We start from the raw sequence: 19,997 nt of genomic DNA on the forward strand, positions 1-19,997 counted from the left end.
TCGAAACCATGAGGGAAACCAGACAAAGATCAATAAACTGTCCACAGAGACAGCTGGGGGCGCTAATGAGCAACATGCGACTGTACGACAAAGAAGAAGACGCAGTTTCCCCCGCCCCACAATGCATCTGTGCGTTTCCAGCATCATTCCTGTGGAAGTAAGATGGCGGACCGGCGGCGAAGGAGGACGCGCGCGTCCCAGGACAGTGACGACGACGAGGACGAGTCCGCTTCGGGCTCGGAGAGTCGGGATTCGGGCTCCCAGACGAGCAAGAGCCGCGGAGGGAAGGAGCCCGAACCGGCCGAGGTCGCTTCGGAGCGCCCCGAGGCCAAGGAGGAAGTGCAATCCGAGTGTGTGAGTGCACTTAGCTTCGTGCTAACGTTAGCGCGCCCGCCAGGCGGCTTGCCTGCGACAAATGTCATGGCCAAAGAAAAGGCTTCTTTCAAGTTCCGTGCTTGTTGTCCGGGAAACCGTTGTGGTACGCGAGTTTACGCGATGACGTCAAACATGTCATATGAAGCAAAGCTTGAAGGGTGCAACATCGATCTTACTTTTTGGAGACTTGGCTTGAGCTCCTTGTGCGTGACGTCACTCTGTATAAATGCTGCTTTTCAAACTGAGAAGCCCAAAAGTCGTCTTTTTGAGCTTCCGCACATGCCTCAACGTAATCAGTCTGCTTGGGCCACAAGTTAGTCGGATGTTAAAGCCTCTCAAAAGTAAACTTTTGATTTGTGCAGTCCTTCATGCGCGTAGACCAATTATCTTATGTTAAATCGAAATAAAATCTCACTTGTACCGCCGCATTTCTTCCTTTATTATTTCTCTGTCTTGTCTGTGTTATTCGTTGTGATTCACGTGCTATGTGATTTATGTGCAGTCTCAAAAGGCTTATACAGGTTCGTCGTTTAGGGCGTCCGTGTGGCTCATTATTGCTCATTGCTTAGTGAATTCCAGACAAGGCTGCCAAAGACACTGAGATATCCCCAACTGTCAATCAGAGGAAAGCAGTTTTGTGTATTCTGTTTGAGGGAAACAACGATCCAATCAGAGCAAAGCTTGTTTACGTACTCAACATTACAGTGAAAGCCGGCCGTTTTAAAGACCAGGTGTTTTCGACCAATTTGAATAGCGGGAAAAAGGGGCCCCCTGGGCTTTCGCAACCCAAATTCTTTTGCAAACCTAATAAGAGGACATCAAAGATTATTTGGTGGGGAGGGAGTACATTGTGTTATGGGAGCTTTAAACATGTTGTTATTTTGGGAGTGAAGGTTTGCTTGTTTTCTCTTTTTCAGGAGAGTGAAGATGGAGTAGGAGAAGGTAAAATCTCATTGATCATTCATTTGTGCTTTGCTTTTTGCACTTGTGTCACATTTAACACGTCTCCTGGGTGTGTTTGCACACATCAGCCGTCCTCTCGGACTACGACAGCGCAGATCCGGAAGAAATTGCCTCCCACTCCGAGGTAAAAGCACCGTCCGTCTCTGACGTCGGCGCAAGCTCAAGCCTGTCTTGGGAAACGTTAACTTGGTCTTGGTGCAGGGAGCAGAAGAAGAGGAAGACGCAGACGGATACAGTGACGAAGAAGCTCCGGCGGCGGCCGGCCCATCTGAACCCGCCGCTCCGGCAGAATTGGCTCTGGGAGAGGATGATGAAGGCGCGGAAGAGAAGAGTAAAGAGGACAAGGAGTCGGATGAAAAAGGGAAGTTGGCAGGAGAGCGACAGAGCGGCGATGGTCAGGTTAGTGACATGCTCGCTCCACGTGTCAAGTTTTTGTTTGACAGCTCGTGTGGATGAAACAGTACGTCTGTCTCGTCTATAAGCTGAGCTCATAATTGTTCATGAGTACAAGTCACATTCACTTTAATGTACATAAACGACCTACACTGACCAATACGAAGGCTTCGTATTGATCTTACTTGCTAACGCGTCGTGGTGGGGCCTCGCTCGGCTGGAACGGCACAGCTCGACTCGCTCACTTCGGGTGACCCGCAGGAGTCGACTGTGGACCCCGAGACCAAAGCTGGAGGGCAGTCGGGCCAGCAGCTGGATGACGACGAGGACCGCAAGAACCCGGCTTACATCCCCCGCAAGGGTCTCTTCTTTGAGCACGACGTCAGAGGCCACACCCAAGAGGAAGAGAGGTAACGCCGTCTCTGCTCGGTTGTCTCCATTCGCCAATGGCATCTCACCCCTCTTGTCCTCTTGTGTCCCGTCCAGGCCCAAAGGCAGGAACAGGAAGCTGTGGAAGGACGAAGGGCGCTGGGAGCACGACAAGTTCCGCGAGGAGGAGCAAGCGCCCAAGAGTCGCGAGGAGCTCATCGCCAGCTACGGCTACGACATCCGCAACGGCGAGCGCTCCTTCGCGCATCGCCGACCTCGGTGAGCGAGCGCCGCTCATCTTCCTCTCGTTTGCGCGACACGAACACGCGTTTTGATTCTTGATGCAAATTGAGTTTAAAAAAAAAGTCACCCCTGTTTTGAATCATGTCCATGTTACTTGTGTTTTGGATGAGGTTAAAATCAACAATGGGAGCTTTTCTTTTGGGGTCCCAGCTTGCGTGGCATCAAGTTTGTTTGTGTGCGCAGGTCGTCGGCGTCCCCCAACCGAGAGCAGCGATGGCGGGACGGGGGAGACCGAGCCCTGCGCTCCTGGCAGAGCAATCGGGGAGGAAGAGGAAGCAGCGGCGGGGGTCCCGGCCGAGGCGCTCCTCCTCATCACGCATCTCCCGCCTCCGTCCCACTTGCGTCCGGCCAGCGCAGCAACCCTCCCCGCAGCCGCCCCCCCCACTTTTCGTCACATCAGCCCCACCACGGAGGGAGAGAATCGCACACTCCTCAGCTCCATGCCAGAGAAAGAGCGGGCCCCAAAGGTCCGCCCGAGTCGCCGGCAGAAAGGGGGGTGGCCGGCAGGGGAGTTCACGGCGGCGTGGGGAGGGCGACCGAGGACCCCCCGGTTAGCCAAGAGGACCGCCTCCAGAGTAGTGGGACGCTGCCCGTTGAGCACGCGCCGTATCGGAGTGCGTCGCCTCGGAGGCAGCCGCCGGTACAGCAGGGGGGCTCCGCCTCAGCCCAAACTCCCCACGCGTCGGCGGCCCCCCGGGAAGCCTCCCCTCCCGCCGAGCGGCCCGTCGAGCGAAAGTCGTACTCGCTGGCTCGTAGGAGTCGCTCTCGGCCGGCCGAATTAGGCAGCAAACAGACGTCGGTGGAGGAGACGGCGGCGGGGGTGAAGAACACGGCGGGGCGAGGCGGGACCGAGCTCGACCAGGATGTGGCTCGGCTCAGTCTGGTGCCCGGACAGTCATGGAACCAGAACCCCGCCTCCTACGTCCACTCGGAGATGAGAGGTGAGACACGACAAACCTCTTTTTGACGCCAGTTTGAGGAAAATTCTGTTGGAGTGGTGAGGAAGTTTTCGGTTCATTGCTTCACATCGTCCACAATATCAAAATGGCGTGATTGTGATGCGGCAGGAGGAAATGAGAAGCGGGCACAGTGATTGTGGAATCCAAATCAAGGTTTCGGCGCTGATATCATATCCGTATCCCGCAATGCAAACAGGAACATTTAACAATAGCCTTTGGGAGCAAAAATGATCATGCATTTAGCGATGCACACGCACTTTTCTTACGTTGAGAGAGGCCTCTCCCATCAAGTCAAATCTCAAACGGGTCATTTGATGACAACCGCACATTTGCGCCACATCGCTCGGGCTGCAAGGGGCTTTTCGGTGCACGGCGGAAGGAACGATCCCACCGCTTTGTTTGTCGTCGTCCGCAGGCCTGAGTGGCGGCCTTCACGTCGCCGGCAGGCCACCGGCGTTCTCGGCGCTGGACGAGCTGTCGGGCGGCTCCAACCGGGCCAAACGTTACTCGTCCCAGAGACAGAGAGGTGTCGCCGAAGCGGCGCCCATGCACATGGGCGTCATGGAAGGACACTACTACGAACCCAGTTAGGATTGCTCTCTTGTTCTCCTCGCTCCTCCCGGCCGGCGTTAACTCGCTGACAAATTGAATCGGTTGTGTTTGCATTCGCCAGTAACGTACCAGGGACCAATTTACACGCACGGCGATGGAGCGGCACCCATGCCGCCCCAAGGCATGCTGGTCCAGCCAGAAATGCACATCCCCCATCCAGGTTGGTCTTCAAACACATTCAAGCATGTCCCATTTCTCTCTCTCTCGAATTTTATTTTGTTTTTCTATATGCTCTTTGTGTGTGTCGCCGCCTCAGGTATCCATCCCCACCAATCAGGTGGCCCCATCGCAAACCCCACCCTCTATGGAGGCCCACCTGTCCCTCTGTCGCCAGGGCAACCGCAGCAACTTCTGCCGCCGCCTTTCTACCCACCGCAAGGGGTCATGACCTTCCCTTACCCCGCCATGTACCCGAGCCCTCAGGTACACCAAGAAACGGCACGCCGTCCCAAAACGGGGGGGATGGCGGTCGATCGGAAAGTGATGATGATGATGATGTGTCGTTACTTCCTGCCCTTTAGGGTCAAGCGCAGGTGACGTACGGGGGCGTGACCTATTATGACACGATGCAGCAGCAGGCTCAGCCCAAACCTTCGCCGCCCCGCCGCACGTCTCAACCCGTGACCGTCAAGCCCCCCCCTCCCGAAGTGCCCTTTGCCTCCGAGTGAGCCGGCGCCGATCCCCTTCCAAACCGGGCACGCCCGAGCAGGTGAGCCAATCATACCCGCACATTGATCTTGTGCAAGTCCCCCCAAAAAGTTTTGATTATTTCAATTCAACGTGGAAGCGCCCTTCAGGAGACATTTCAACTCCTGGCATCATTGCACTAAAGTACTTTTTTTTTTTTTGTCAGGTCCGACGCGGAGCATCAGTCCGACACGCAGCATCCGTCTGGACCGGCCAGTCATGTGACCCTCAGCCGCTCTGCTGGCTTCCCTCTTCCAGCGCGTTGGCCTGAAGCGTACGTGCGGGTCTGGACGGCGATGGCGTCCCCTTCCCGTGAGGTCACGTGACCATTTCCGCCAGATGGCCCCGCCCCCGTCGGCCTTCCTTCTGTTCAGCCCGCCCCTTGACATTCGAGGCAAAAGAAAAACCAAGTGTGGATAATATAATTTTGAAGGTCCCAGTCTACTTGAGTTTGTGCTGAGGTGAGTCAAGATGGCAAATGTACCGGTAGCCATTTGTTGTTTTTTGTTTGTTGGTCACGGACAAGTAAACGAATTGAACTCCTCCATGTTTATTTACAACTGTTGCAACTGTAATTGTGCTTTCATGTTTTTCATTTCCTTTCTGGAGTATTTTTCTAGGTTTGTATATTGTCTTGCAGCAGTGACCCATGACGCCCACCCCAATAAAAACACTTTTCACATTTTGCTTTCTTCTCATTTAAAAGTGTTAGGTCATCATCAGTATCTTGCAGCTTATCAAGCTTGACATTCACCACCCTGTTGAATACGTTTGTATGGGCTGGAATAAATGTTTCCAGTTGTTTTTAGTGCTTGGCTACCTGTCCCCCACCCCCTCCCAGAAAAGCACCTTTTGACCTCATGCCGTGAATGATGTTGCTGTGGCATAATTCCAATGCCAGTTTGAAATGCTGAACAAGTGAATAGATGAGAAAGTTGGCTTGTTTTACAAACTTGCCACTTGGTGTCCATCCCGGTCGTGACGTGCGGCACGGTCACGTACCGGCGCCGCCGTGGCTGTCGCGTGCTTTTTGGTGCGCGTAGGTGCGCATGTGTTTCTTGAGCGTGTCTCCGTCACTGAACGTGCGACGACACACGGCGCACTTGTACGGCCGCTCGCCCGTGTGGATGCGCACGTGCCGCCGAAGGTTTCCCCTCTGGCTGAAGCTCTTGGCGCAAAAGGTGCAGCGGTGCGGCCGCTCGCCCGTGTGCGTGCGCATGTGACGTCGCAGATCGGCCGACTGCGCGAAGGATTTGCAGCACCAGTTGCAGGCGTAGGTCTTGCGCTTCTGTTCCAGGTGGAGGCGCAGCCGGGCCGCTTGAGCAAAGACCTCACCGCAGCGGGGACACTCGTACACGATGGCGCCCGCCGCAGCCGTCTCTCTAACCTGGCCTTCAAAAAAAATCACGACAATTTATTTTTTAATCTTTTGAAAGGATTCTGCTTTCTTTCGCTATCGCTCATCTTGGCTCGCTCATTTTTTTTACCGTTTCTTTCTGTTTGTTGTCGCTCCTTCACCGTGCTGGCATTGGTATTGCCCTTGGAGAAGTGAACGTGCACACTGGCCATGGGAAACTCTGCACAATTTTTGCGAGGCGTGACCTTTAACTCGTCCCGTTCACATTTAATGACGGGTGGGGAAGAGGACCGTGGCTCCTCTCTGAGCGTCGAGGCGGGAACAACAAAATGCGCTTTGGGAAAGGTCTCATCCAGACGGGGGGGCTCCGCCCCTGTCCGCTTGGACGTGCTCGCGGGGGGTGTTTGGACGTGGGTGGCGGCGCACACTTGCCCTTGGTCGCGAGCAACGAGATGCTTGTTGGAGTCTGAACGCACACAAGAAAAAAAAACACACACTCAGCAAAAACTTCAAAACTGACACCAGGCAAAAGAATATTGAAGCCAAGAGGTTAAAATTGGAATTATGTGCGCTCTCCGGCCAGCAGCTGCATTTGACTCCACAATAAATTGCACTACAGCAATCAAGCCCAGATGTCGCAAAGGTGTAACTGTTGCAAAGTGCTGCTATTTAAAAAAAAAAAGGCTTGACATTAGCCAGGTGCCTACGATGTAAAGGGAAAAAGATGGATTTGACAACAGCTCCGAATTGCCAATCCAATGCAATTCTCCTCGAAATTGAACAAACTACTTGACGTCATTTTCGAATACAATAACATGAATGGATCCAAAAGGACACGTGGTCTGCTTGTTCAAAAGGAAAGAACCAATGGGACTTGAATTAAACGGTCACCGAATAAAAGTTCCTGGGTGAAACTTGAAAAGAAAGGAGTTTTAAGTTGCACTTGAGCTGCGGCGAGTCTCCAAATCTCTGGCAAATACGAACGCGGCCCCATCGGGAGCGAGCTTCGAGAATGCGAGGTGCGACTTCGGCCGGCTTACTGGGAGGTTGGGGCCGGGCCCAAAGCTCGTCAGGCGGCCTTCGGAATTCGCCAAGCTGCCGCCGAAGGCTCTCGTTCTCCAGCCGCGTCCGCAGCGTCTCCTCCCGGTACTCGCTGACCGCGTCCTCCACTACATCCACGATGTCCCGCAGCAGCTGCGTGAGCCGCTCCATCAGGTAACCGCTCAGCACTTCAGCTTTGCTCGATTGGCCGATTTTGCTCATCTTTGTTGACTTGATTTCGGGCGTTCGTCAGCCCGGAAACGACCGGAAAAAAACACACGCACACACCGGAAGTCGTCCCTTCCAAACGCGTTTGCAAAATTACTGCCAGAATTTTACCAAACGAAACCAAATGTGTTTGGGTGCTGTTCATTTTGTGGGCGACATGTCAGAGAAATACTAAAAAAAGCAAAACGAAACGTAAAACAAATGTGTAAAACTGACGTCTGAAGAAGCAGGTGGTTTCAGTCCTTTTTCCACTGAGCGGCTTTTAAAATGACAAATGCCGTATCCATAAAGTAAGACAAAAATATTATTTTCATGGATATAGACCAAGTCAATTATTAGCTATGAAAATTCGACCTAGTTATTAGCAACGCGTTGAATAATAAGTGGGCACAATAGTAACAGATTCGTCCATTCATGCATCCATTTTCAATACCGCTTGCTGGAGACTATCCCAGCTGACTTCAGGCAGAAGGCAGACTACACCCTGAATTGGTCGCCAGTCAGTCGCAGGGCACATACAGGAACAAACGACCATTCACATTAAGTTTCACACTGTCACTGAGTGGGAACCGATCCCATGCTACCCTCACACAATGCCGGCGTGTGTACCACCACACGATCGGTGACTCGTAACAGATTCGAAAGAAATACATTTTGCACTTCAACCATTGTATTCAAAGCTAAATCACTTTTTTTTTCACAGACGAATCGTGTCCGACAAACAGGTTGAACAACATGGATGAAAAATGGCTGATTTAAAAAACAATTGCAAATTCCCCTTTTAAAATAAATTTAAAAAATGAAAAAGTCGACGAAGAGAGATAGAGAATCAAAGCACTGTTAGATGATGATGACGATGCCAATGCTGAGTGCGTTGGTGCACTGTTATGACACCGCGTTGAATAGAAGAGCAGTTGTGCACAAACACGCCGGAATTCATTTGCTGGCCCTTCAAAATAAGAGCTATGATTAGCACTCGCACTGGTCATACGTGAGCATGTCATTCTCAGCAGAGGGGGCGTGTCCACATACAAACATTCTACCCATGTGTCGCAAATGGATTAATAAACATATAAAGGAAACGTGGCTGACACATTGTCGATCTCTTGACGTTCACGCAATGAGAGGACGCTCATGTTCGCTCGCTCGCTTGCACGCACGCACGCGCACACACACACACACACACACACACACACACACACACAGACACCCTCCCCTCCCTTTGCAGTTGTTGCAGTCAAGCTGCAGCAGAGTCTTCATTGTCTTCATCATTTTCAACAGAGCTTTCACCATTTGGACTCCAGCTCACCATCATTACAAATGAAAGTGATGCTACCAATGATAATTATCATGACCAGTGCTAATCTTAGTTGATCATCATTGCTGTTACCGACATCGGTGGATCGCAGCTTTTTCTTCTGCTCACCAAAAAATGAACACTCAGCAGCTCCCGGTTTGTTAGAGCAGGTAAGGATTGTGTGTTTGTGTGTGTGTGTGTGTTCATGTATGTGCTTGCGGGTGTGTGCGTGCACGCGCGCGTGTGTGTGTGTGTGTTGGGTGTTGGGTGCTGGTGGGGGGGGGGGTTCACGTCACGCCTTTTTGTGCAATCACCTGAGTGTGGCATCACACCTTCAACTGCAATGCACACACACCATTGGTGGGGTGTGTGTGTGTGAGTGAGTGCACCGGTCATAAATAAATGACATTCTTTTAGTCTATAAATCTGAGGTGGGGTTCATTCGGTCTACGCCTTGATGGCTTTTCAAAATAAAAGAAATACAGTTGTTGGTGGTGAGCTCACAAATAAGGCAGGGAGCCACCACCAGGTGGCGTCTATTGCATTGGCTCTTTGCTTGCCTACTGTTGACTTTATCCAGAACAAAAATAAAAAGATGAAGAGAGCAGAAGTTGACTGGTTTACTGTCAATCACAGGCAAACTATCCTTCACTTCATTTGCTCGGTCAGCTTGTATTACTTCTCTCCGTTACGTGGACTTCTGTCCTGCCTTCCTGCAAGTTCATTGACCGGCCGTTGATGCGTCACTGGGCATCAGTGACGTGAAATCACTATCGCAGCACCTCAGATTGCCTGCGAATAAATGTTCTAAATTGTTTAGCGGTCCTTTAGGGCGAGCCTTTGATATGACACAATTGAGATGATTTGGAAGAAACACATCTTGGAACATCACAGCAAAGCATATCTGTTTTTGTCCCCAGCTTTTCTTTTGCATCTGTGTAGCCCGGCCCCTCTGGCAGCATGGACGAGTCGCAGCGTGTGGGAGACGGAGACGCCGAGCGTGCGGCGGTGACGTGCCAACCAGGCGGTGACAGCCAAGAAACCCCACCCCCTACCACTGGATCCACGGAGCACTTGGCAGTGAGCGACAAGATCGGTAAGAAGACCCCTCCCACTTGGTTTTTGTCCAGTCAAATGAGAAACATGTAGACCTCATCTCCACCTCCAGGTAACGGTGTGGGTGCTGCCGCACCCTGCGCCTTGATGGCCACGTCCCCGTCCAGCCCAGTAAAAGGGGGTCACGCCAACGGGCGTCCTCGTTCGGAGAGCCGATCGGGTTCGGTGGCACACAACTCCCCGAGGCCGTCGCTCAACTCCCCACGGCCGTCGCTTGGCCGCCGACCCAGTGCCATGACAGAGGGTCCGGCCCAAGAGTCCAAACCACCAGACTACCTGATGCTGGCCATCCTGTCCTGCTTCTGCCCTCTGTGGCCCATCAACATTGTGGCCCTCACATTCTCCCTCATGGTAGGTGCTAGCATGTTAGCCTGAGCCACAGGTGGAGACTCAAGTCAGATGATTTGGGTGGAAGTCTCAAACGAGTCTTGGCTCCTGAGGGGGAGTTTTTGTCTTTCATGGGAGGTTTTAGAGCTGGGCTATGTCTGATCCCTTACCTTAGGAACTGTCTGCTTGAGTGTTCATGACCTGCCTGGTAGTAGAATGGTTAGTGCGTTGGCGTTGCGTTCTGAAGGTGCAGGGTTCAACTCAGTCTCCGGCCTACCTGTGCGTTCTCAAAATAGTGTGTGGCCGTGCATTTTCTGATCCTCTTCCACGCACAAATATTCGCGCTCACACACAAACCAAGGGACAATATAAAGCGTTCATTCCCCGCCTGGTAGTCGAATGGTCAGCAAGACTCCAATTTGATCTTGTTTTTGCTGTTCGGTGCTTTCCACCGTCTTGTTACCGATTTGTTGCTTCACTGTTGTATATGTTAGTTGCTGCATGTACAGCACTTTGTATGCAGCGATGGCTATTTGAAAGTGCTCTACAAATACAGTTGAGTTGAGTTGAGTTGGTCCTGTGCTGCGGAGGTGCAGCGTTCGATTCCGGCCTTCCCGTGGGTTCTCAAAAATTTGCATGGTCGTTATTTTTGGCCAAAGACGGCATACTATACATGGTCAGTTTGTTCGGACAAAAACGCCTTACTATACGACCATGTATAGTAAGGCGTTTTTGGCCGAAAAAAACACGACCATGTATAGGTAGGCATTTTGGGCCGGAAAAAACGACCATTTATAGGAAGGCGTTTTTAGCCGAAAAAAACGAACATGTATAGTAAGCCGTTTTTGGCCGAAAAAAACGACCATGTATAGGAAGGCGTTTTTGGCCGAAAAAAACGACAATGTATAGTAAGGCATTTTGGGTCGAAAAAAACGACAATGTATAGAAAGGCATTTTTAGCCGAAAATAACGACCATGTATAGTATGGCGTTTTTGGCCGAAAAAAACGACCATGTATATAGTAAGGCGTTTTGGAGTCGAAAAAAACGACCATGTATAGGAAGGCATTTTTGGCTGAAAAAAACGACCATGTATAGTAAGCCGTTTTTGGCCCAAAAAAACGATCATGTATAGAAAGGCTTTTTTGGCCGAAAAAACCCCCCCACGTATAGTAAGGCGTTTTTAGCCGAAAAAAAACGACCATGTATATAGTAAGGCGTTTTTGGCGGAAAAAAACCACCATGTATAGTAAGGCGATTTTGGCCGAAAAAAACGACCATGTATAGGAAGGCGTTTTTGGCAGAAAAAAACGACCATGTAGAGTAAGGCGTTTTTGGCTGAAAAAAACGACCATGTAGAGTAAGCCGTTTTTGGCCCAAAAAAACGATCATGTATAGAAAGGATTTTTTGGCCGAAATAAAACGACCATATATAGTAAGGCGTTTTTAGCCGAAAAAAAAAACGACCATGTATATAGTAAGGCGTTTTTGGCAGAAAAAAACGACCATGTATAGGAAGGCGTTTTTGGCAGAAAAAAACGACCATGTAGAGTAAGGCGTTTTTGGCCGAAAAAAATGATCACGTATAGTAAGGCGTTTTTAGCCGAAAATAACGACCATGTAAGTATGGCATTTTTGGCTGAAAAAAACGACCATGTATAGGAAGGCGTTTTTGGCCGAAATAAACGACCACGTATAGTAAGGCGTTATAGTCAAATAGCAAGGCGTTTTTGGCCGAAAAAAACGACCATGGATAGTAAGGCGTTTTTAGCTGAAAAAAACGACCATGTATAGGAAGGCATTTTTGGCCGAAAAAAACGACCATGTAAAGTAAGGCGTTTTCGGCTGAAAAAAATACCATGGATAGTAAGGCGTTTTGGAGTCGAAAAAAGCGACCATGTATAGGAAGGCATTTTTGGCTGAAAAAAACGACCATGTATAGGAAGGCGTTTTTGGCCGAAATAAACGACCACGTATAGTAAGGTGTTATAGTCAAATAGCAAGGCGTTTTTAGCTGAAAAAAACGACCATGTATAGGAAGGCATTTTTGGCCGAAAAAAACGACCATGTAAAGTAAGGCGTTTTTGGCTTAAAAAAATTCCATGGATAGTAAGGCGTTTTGGAGTCGAAAAAAACGACCATGTATAGGAAGGCATTTTTGGCTGAAAAAAACGCCCATGTATAGTAAGGCGTTTTTAGCCGAAAAAAAACGACCATGTATATAGTAAGGCTTTTTGGCAGAAAAAAAGGACCATGTATAGGAAGGCGTTTTTGGCAGAAAAAAACAACCATGTACAGTAAGGCGTTTTTGGCCGAAAAAAACGACCATGTATAGTAAGCCGTTTTTAGCCGAAAAAAACGACCATGTATAGTAAGGCGTTTTAGGCCAAAAAAAATGACCATGTATAGGAAGCCGTTTTTAGCCGAAAAAAACGACCATGCATAGTAAGTCGTTTTTGGCCAAAAAAAAACGACCATGTATAATAGTAAGGCGTTTTTTGCCTAAAAAAAACGACCATGTATAGGAAGGCGTTTTTGGCCCAAAAGATTATCACGTATAGTAAGGCGTTTTTAGCCGAAAATAACGACCATGTAAAGTAAGGCGTTTTTGGCTTAAAAAAATTCCATGGATAGTAAGGCGTTTTGGAGTCGAAAAAAACGACCATGTATAGGAAGGCATTTTTGGCTGAAAAAAACGCCCATGTATAGTAAGGCGTTTTTAGCCGAAAAAAAACGACCATGTATATAGTAAGGCGTTTTTGGCAGAAAAAAAGGACCATGTATAGGAAGGCGATTTTGGCAGAAAAAAACAACCATGTACAGTAAGGCGTTTTTGGCCGAAAAAAACGACCATGTATAGTAAGCCGTTTTTAGCCGAAAAAAACGACCATGTATAGTAAGGCGTTTTAGGCCAAAAAAAAATGACCATGTATAGGAAGCCGTTTTTAGCCGAAAAAAACGACCATGCATAGTAAGTCGTTTTTGGCCAAAAAAAAACGACCATGTATAATAGTAAGGCGTTTTTTGCCTAAAAAAAACGACCATGTATAGGAAGGCGTTTTTGGCCCAAAAGATTATCACGTATAGTAAGGCGTTTTTAGCCGAAAATAACGACCATGTAAAGTAAGGCGTTTTTGGCTTAAAAAAATTCCATGGATAGTAAGGCGTTTTGGAGTCGAAAAAAACGACCATGTATAGGAAGGCATTTTTGGCTGAAAAAAATGCCCATGTATAGTAAGGCGTTTTTAGCCGAAAAAAAACGACCATGTATAGTAGGGTGTTTTTAGTCGAAAAAAATGACCATGTATAGTAAGGCGTTCATAGCCTGAAAAAAACGACATAGTATAGTAAGGCGTTTTTAGGCCGAAAAAATGACATAATATAGTAAAGCGTTTTTAGGCCGAAAAAACGACAGTCTATATATAAGGCGTTTTTAGCCTGAAAAAAACGACCATGTATAGTAAGGCGTTTTTAGCCTGAAAAAACGACATAGTATATTAAGCCGTTTTGAGCCTGAAAAAAACGACATAGTACAGTAAGCCGTTTTTAGCCCGAAAAAAACGACATAGTATAGTAAGGCGTTTTTAGCCCGAAAAAAACGACATAGTATAGTAAAGCTTTCATAGCCTGAAAAAAACGACATAGTATAGTAAGGCGTTCATAGCCCGAAAAAAACGACATAGTATAGTAAGGCGTTTTTAGGCCGAAAAAAATGACATAATATAGTAAAGCGTTTTTAGGCCGAAAAAACGACATAGTCTATATAGTAAGGCGTTTTTAGCCTGAAAAAAACGACCATGTATAGTAAGGCGTTTTTAGCCTGAAAAAACGACATAGTATAGTAAGCCGTTTTGAGCCCGAAAAAAACGACATAGTATAGTAAAGCTTTCATAGCCCGAAAAAAACGACATAGTATAGTAAGGCGTTCATAGCCCGAAAAAAACGACATAGTATATAGTAAGGCATTTTTAGGCCGAAAAAAATGACATAATATAGTAAAGCGCTTTTAGGCCGAAAAAACGACATAGTCTATATAGTAAGGCGTTTTTAGCCTGAAAAAAAAACGACCATGTATAGTAAGGCGTTTTTAGCCTGAAAAAACGAGATAGTATAGTAAGCCGTTTTGAGCCCGAAAAAAACGACATAGTACAGTAAGCCGTTTTTAGCCCGAAAAAATGACATAGTATAGTAAGGCGTTTTTAGCCGAAAAAACGACAGTATAGTAAGGCGTTTTTAGCCCGAAAAAAAACGACATAGTATATATAGTAAGGCGTTTTTAGCCCGAAAAAACGACAAGGTATAGTAAGGCGTTTTTAGCCCGAAAAAAACAACATAGTATAGTAAGGCGTTTATAGCCCGAAAAAAACGACATAGTATAGGAAGGCGTTTTTAGCCGAAAAAACGGCATAGTATAGTAAGGAGTTTTTAGCCCGAAAAAAATGACAGTATAGTAAGGCGTTTTTAGCCCAAAAAAATGACATAGTATAGTAAGGCGTTTTTAGCCGAAAAAAACGACATAGTATAGTAAGGCGTTTTTAGCCGAAAAAACGACAGTATAGTAAGGCGTTTTTAGCCGGAAAAAAACGACATAGTATAGTAAGGCGTTTTTAGCCGAAAAAAAACGACACAGTATAGTAAGGCGTTTTTAGCTCGAAAAAAACGACATAGTATAGTAAGGCGTTTTTAGGCCGAAAAAAACGACATAGTATAGTAAGGCGTTTTTATCCCGAAAAAAATGTCATAGAATATATAGTAAGGCATTTTTAGCCCGAAAAAAATGACAGTATATATAGTAAGGCATTTTTAGCCCAAAAAAAACGACATAGTATAGTAAGGCGTTTTTAGCCCGAAAAAAATGACATAGTATAGTAAGGCGTTTTTAGCCCGAAAAAAATGACATAGTATATAGTAAGGCGTTTTTAGCCCGAAAAAAATGTCATAGTATAGTAAGGCGTTTTTAGCCGAAAAAAACTACATAGTATAGTAAAGCGTTTTTAGGTCGAAAAAAACGACATAGTATATATAGTAAGGCGTTTTTAGCCGAAAAAAATGACATAGTATAGTAAGGCGTTTTTAGCCCGAAAAAAATGTCATAGTATAGTAAGGCGTTTTTAGCCGAAAAAAACTACATAGTATAGTAAGGCGTTTTTAGTCCGAAAAAAATGACATAGTATGGTAAGGCGTTTTTAGGCCGAAAAAAATGACATAGTATAGTAAAGCGTTTTTAGGTCGAAAAAAACGACATAGTATATATAGTAAGGCGTTTTTAGCCGAAAAAAATGACATAGTATAGTAAGGCATTTTTAGCCTGAAAAAAAACGACATAGTATATATAGTAAGGCGTTTTTAGCCCGAAAAAACGACAAGGTATAGTAAGGCGTTTTTAGCCCGAAAAAAAATGACATAGTATATAGTAAGGCATTTTTAGCCCGAAAAAAACGACATAGTATATATAGTAAGGCATTTTTAGCCCGAAAAAAACGACATAGTATAGTAAGGCGCTTTTAGCCCGAAAAAAACGACATAGTATAGTAAGGCGTTTTTAGCCCGAAAAAAACGACATAGTATAGTAGGGCGTTTTTAGCCGAAATAAACGACATAGTATAGTAAGGCGTTTTTAGGCCGAAAAAAACGACATAGTATAGTAAGGCGTTTTTATCCCGAAAAAAATGTCATAGAATATATAGTAAGGCGTTTTTAGCCCGAAAAAAACGACATAGTATAGTAAGGTGTTTTTAGACCGAAGAAAATGACATAGTATATATAGTAAGGCGTTTTTAGCCCGAAAAAAACGACATAGTATAGTAAGGCGTTTTTAGCCCGAAAAAAAACGACATAGTATAGTAAGGCGTTTTTAGCCAAAAAAAGATTTCACATTTCACATACATTGTCGTTTTTTTCGGCCAAAAACGCCATACTATACATGGTCGTTTTTTTCGGCCAAAAACGCCTAACTGTATACATGGTCTTTTTTTCAGCTAAAAATGCCTTACTATACATGGTCGGGTTTTTTTCGGCCAAAAAAGCCTTTCTAGACATGGTCGTTTTTTTTCAACCAAAAATGCCTTACTATACATGGGTGTTTTTTTCGGCTAAAAGCACCTTACTATACATGGTCATTTTTTTTCGGCCAAAAAAGCCTTTCTAGACATGGTCGTTTTTTTTTCAACCAAAAATGCCTTACTATAAATGGTCGTTTTTTCGAGTGCAAAACGTCTTACTATTCATGATCATTTTTTTTGGGCCAAAAACGCCTTACTATATACATGGTCTTTTTTTTCAGCCAAAAATGCCTTACTATACATGGTTGTTTTTTTCGACTCCAAAACGCCTTTCTATACATAGTCGTTTTTTTCGGCCAAAAACGCCATACTATACATGGTCGTTATTTTCGGCTAAAAACGCCTTACTAACCATGGTCGTTTTTTTTTATTCCAAAATGCCTGACTATACATGGTCATTTTTTTGGCCCTAAAACGCCTTACTAACCATGTTCGTTTTTTTCGGTCAAAAACGCCTTACTATTCGACTAAAACACCTTCCTATACATGGTCGTTTTTTTCGACTCCAAAACGCCTTACTATCCATGGTATTTTTTTCAGCCAAAAACGCCTTACTTTACATGGTCGTTTTTTTCGGCCAAAAATGCCTTCCTTTTGGTCTTTTTTTTTTCAGCTTAAAACGCCTTACTATCCATGGTCGTTTTTTTCGGCCAAAAACGCCTTCCTATACATGGTCGTTATTTTCGGCTAAAAACGCCTTACTATACGTGATAATCTTTTGGGCCAAAAACGCCTTCCTATACATGGTCGTTTTTTTTAGGCAAAAAACGCCTTACTATTATACATGGTCGTTTTTTTTTTGGCCAAAAACGACTTACTATGCATGGTCGTTTTTTTCGGCTAAAAACGGCTTCCTATACATGGTCATTTTTTTTGGCCTAAAACGCCTTACTATACATGGTCGTTTTTTTCGGCTAAAAACGCCTTACTATACACGGTCGTTTTTTTCGGCTAAAAACGCCTTACTATACATGGTCGTTTTTTTCGGCTAAAAACGGCTTACTATACATGGTCATTTTTTTCGGCTAAAAACGCCTTACTATACATGGTCGGGTTTTTTTCGGCTAAAAACGCCTTACTATACATGGTCTTTTTTTTCCGGCTAAAAACGCCTTACTATACATGGTCGTTTTTTTTCGACTAAAAACGCCTTACTATACATGGTCCTTTTTTTCGGCTAAAAACGCCTTTCTATACATGGTTGTTTTTTTCGGCTAAAAACGCCTTACTATACATGGTCGTTTTTTTCGGCCAAAAACGCCTTACTACACATGGTCGTTTTTTTTTGGGCCGAAAACCCCTTACTATACACTGTCGTTGTTTTCGGCTGAAAACGCCTGACTATACATGGTTGTTTAAGAACATAATCTTCCTTCTTTTTTTATGGCTTTTTATTAACTTAAAGGACCCGTTGGAACCCTGTGATGACTCTGCCAGGGGCCCCAGTCAGCTTAGCTCCTAGGATCAGAAAACTCTATTACAATTGGCAGTCCAACAACTCGTTGTGCCTTTTGGACAAAGTCAGCTACACTCGGCTCAGGCTCTCCACAACCCTGAGCAAGAGGAGCAAAACAGAAAATCGACTGCTGGATGGATGGATGGATGGATGGATGGAAGGCCTCACACCACACTGTTGTTTCAGTCTCGTAACAGCCTGCTGCAGGGGAACGTGGACGGCGCCCGCCGTTTGGGCCGTAACGCCATGGTGCTGTCTGTGGTGGCCATCTTGGGAGGCATCGCCATCATCGTGGCCGCCATCGCACTCAATCGCGAATGTAAGACACTTTTTAAGCTTAGGTTGTACATTTGATGCCTGGCATCCAAATCACTCAGAAGTCACAATGTCGTGCATTGGCCACTTGCAGGTGGTTCGGATTTCAGATCATGAAATTAACACATAGACAAGGTAACAATTTGTAATGACGGTTTCGGCATGATGGCCCTTTAGGAGAATGTTTCCCAACATTTACTGAGCCATGGCTTATATTTCCCATTGGTAAACATGAGCAAATACAAATATAACCACGCTCACTTGCATATATTCTTTATCCTCAGTGAAAAACGACCAATATTCTTGCACCTCACTGAGTCAAGGAGAGTACTGTATCTGTGACTCTTCGATTGTGTCTGTAGGACTGTATTATACTGCCCTCAGGTGGCCAATGCAGGGATGCCAAGAGTAGGATGAGAATGAGTGAAGGATTTCAAAGACAGCCTAACACTTATTTTGTTTTGCTTTATTCCGACAGTGATTTTGAAATCGGGATAACACATCGGTGCCGCCTCCCGTCCGGAGAACACCTCCCCACACCCCCCTCCGCCGACTTCCAGTCCCTGCACGACGAGCATGTCCCCGATGTTCTACCTCCGCCATGGGAACTCTTGTTGCCATGGAGACCAACAGCATTCATCTATGTTCGCGGTGGGGAACATCTTCTGCATGACCGACCAAAGCAACCCAAACAAGCATTTATTATTTTTTTCCACTTAAAAGTTTACAAATGCCTGTTTGTGCCGTCCGTTACCGTGGCGAGCGCCCGTCACATGTTGGCGGACACGCTTAGGTCACCGAGGAATCTCGTGTAATGCTGCATGTTTACAACCTGTGACACTTTGTCACATGGCCTTCTTTCGGTAGCACTTTGTAAATAAGTTATAGCGACTAACAATTATTTTGATCATCGATTCTTCTGTTGGTTGATAAATCGGGTAAATGTTCTGATCAAATTTCTGTTCCTTTCGTCCAAAACATGATTTCAAAATTGCCTGTGCAGAAAATTTACAAACATCAATTGATTATGACTCAGTTCTGGTTTATTCGACAATGGATGGATGGAAAGCCGATGTTTGCAAATGTCTCACTTTGAAAAAACACAATCAGTCTGCTTTCATGGAGGACTCAAGAAACCAGAGAACGTCTCGATTATCAAAATAGTTGTTGAATAATTTGTGAATCGATTAATGGTTATAATTAGCATGCTGATTTACTAATAAAGAATTTGCTAACCAACCACTAGCGTCATCGAGCTAACCTCAGCTAACATTGGCGCAGTTTGGTCTTGCGCGCGCATGAAAATGGTGTCCAACCAACAAGTTCGCCTGCCGCACGGTTAACCGACTTGACGGTAACGTGGTCGTTTTCAGTTTTTGCAGCCGAAAATGTTGTGAGCAGGATGTTTTGATCGAACAAATGTTTTGAGGCTTCCGTTGACTTGTTTACATTTTGATCTTGATCTTCTCTAATTTTGAACTCTTAAATCTTCAATCATGAAATCTTGATGTATTTTGCCTCCTGCGCCCGAAAAATTCCATCTGCCACAAGATTGTTTTAAACAAATTCCGGCTTGAAGCTAACCTGACGTTAACATGGCAGTTTTCAAGATTACCAAAACGGGTTTTGGCAAGATGTGGATTTGTCATGATTAAATGCAAAAAAAATGCAACTTTTTGCTTTGTTCACATTTTTATCTCGAGATGATTTGAATTGAAAAATCAGTTTCTAAATGTTCAAACGCGTCCACGGCGACACAGTTTGTGCTACTTTTATTTTTTTGACACGTGACCTTCGTATTTTTGTATTTCTATTCTGCTACCACCCACTCAGCTGCGTCACGATATTATGGGATGCCAATCAGTGCATGCGCACATTTATAAGATTTCAAAATAAAGCTGTCTTTACATGCAACTGGCGATCAAATCTCATTATTGATGATGATTAGATTAAACCGCAGCGTCTGGCAAGGAACGGAGCGCATTGCCACGGCAACCGTCAGATGGGACAGAGAGGCGGGCGGGATGCAGAGACGATATCCACTCGGCCATTTCACATTACTGCAATCAATTATTCAAAGACCTGGCAGCGGCGGCGGGGGGACTCTAGAGTACGAGTGTGTGAGTGTGTGTGTCTCT

At 45.9% G+C, this 19,997-nt stretch overlaps 3 protein-coding genes across 3 annotated transcripts; 2 read left to right on the forward strand and 1 right to left on the reverse strand.

Annotated features, from left to right (window-relative positions):
* The first annotated feature begins 132 nt into the window (after positions 1-132).
* Positions 133-5,343, forward strand: casc3 (casc3 exon junction complex subunit). Its single transcript, XM_086134078.1, has 12 exons — positions 133-354; positions 1,293-1,317; positions 1,407-1,462; positions 1,540-1,737; positions 1,993-2,141; positions 2,218-2,379; positions 2,587-3,344; positions 3,778-3,948; positions 4,036-4,134; positions 4,231-4,397; positions 4,496-4,683; positions 4,828-5,343. Exons 1-11 carry the CDS (start codon positions 163-165, stop codon positions 4,640-4,642), a joined length of 2,124 nt encoding a protein of 707 aa, XP_085990204.1. The 5' UTR covers positions 133-162; the 3' UTR covers positions 4,643-4,683; positions 4,828-5,343.
* Positions 5,344-5,444: 101 nt separating this feature from the next.
* Positions 5,445-7,683, reverse strand: LOC147192954 (uncharacterized). The gene is made up of 3 exons (XM_086134099.1): positions 7,059-7,683; positions 6,149-6,484; positions 5,445-6,053 (listed from the first exon to the last, which is right to left on the reverse strand). The coding sequence occupies exons 1-3, from the start codon at positions 7,279-7,281 to the stop codon at positions 5,656-5,658; spliced, it is 957 nt and encodes a 318-aa protein (XP_085990225.1). The 5' UTR covers positions 7,282-7,683; the 3' UTR covers positions 5,445-5,655.
* An 821-nt stretch (positions 7,684-8,504) lies between these two features.
* On the forward strand, positions 8,505-19,773 carry LOC147192955 (uncharacterized). The gene is made up of 5 exons (XM_086134116.1): positions 8,505-8,754; positions 9,505-9,680; positions 9,753-10,051; positions 17,731-17,863; positions 18,338-19,773. The coding sequence occupies exons 2-5, from the start codon at positions 9,545-9,547 to the stop codon at positions 18,355-18,357; spliced, it is 588 nt and encodes a 195-aa protein (XP_085990242.1). The 5' UTR covers positions 8,505-8,754; positions 9,505-9,544; the 3' UTR covers positions 18,358-19,773.
* The last annotated feature ends 224 nt before the right edge of the window (positions 19,774-19,997 follow it).

The sequence above is a fragment of the Hippocampus guttulatus genome, chromosome 16 (genome assembly GCF_054856545.1).
Source record: "Hippocampus guttulatus isolate MCC_2025c chromosome 16, RoL_Hgut_1.0, whole genome shotgun sequence".
Taxonomy (NCBI): domain Eukaryota; kingdom Metazoa; phylum Chordata; class Actinopteri; order Syngnathiformes; family Syngnathidae; genus Hippocampus; species Hippocampus guttulatus.

Bases quoted from the DNA above. Each gene is read 5' to 3' on its own strand.
- casc3 (XM_086134078.1), top strand. From the start codon at position 163: ATGGCGGACCGGCGGCGAAGGAGGACGCGCGCGTCCCAGGACAGTGAC. The intron at 1,318-1,406 runs GTAAAATCTCAT...TGCACACATCAG, and splicing joins TGAAGATGGAGTAGGAGAAG to CCGTCCTCTCGGACTACGAC. The intron at 1,463-1,539 runs GTAAAAGCACCG...GTCTTGGTGCAG, and splicing joins AAATTGCCTCCCACTCCGAG to GGAGCAGAAGAAGAGGAAGA.
- LOC147192954 (XM_086134099.1), bottom strand. From the start codon at position 7,281: ATGAGCAAAATCGGCCAATCGAGCAAAGCTGAAGTGCTGAGCGGTTAC. The intron at 6,485-7,058 runs GTAAGCCGGCCG...GTGTGCGTTCAG, and splicing joins GGCCCGGCCCCAACCTCCCA to ACTCCAACAAGCATCTCGTT. The intron at 6,054-6,148 runs GTAAAAAAAATG...TTTTTTTTGAAG, and splicing joins ACAACAAACAGAAAGAAACG to GCCAGGTTAGAGAGACGGCT.
- LOC147192955 (XM_086134116.1), top strand. From the start codon at position 9,545: ATGGACGAGTCGCAGCGTGTGGGAGACGGAGACGCCGAGCGTGCGGCG. The intron at 9,681-9,752 runs GTAAGAAGACCC...CTCCACCTCCAG, and splicing joins GGCAGTGAGCGACAAGATCG to GTAACGGTGTGGGTGCTGCC. The intron at 17,864-18,337 runs GTAAGACACTTT...TTATTCCGACAG, and splicing joins CATCGCACTCAATCGCGAAT to TGATTTTGAAATCGGGATAA.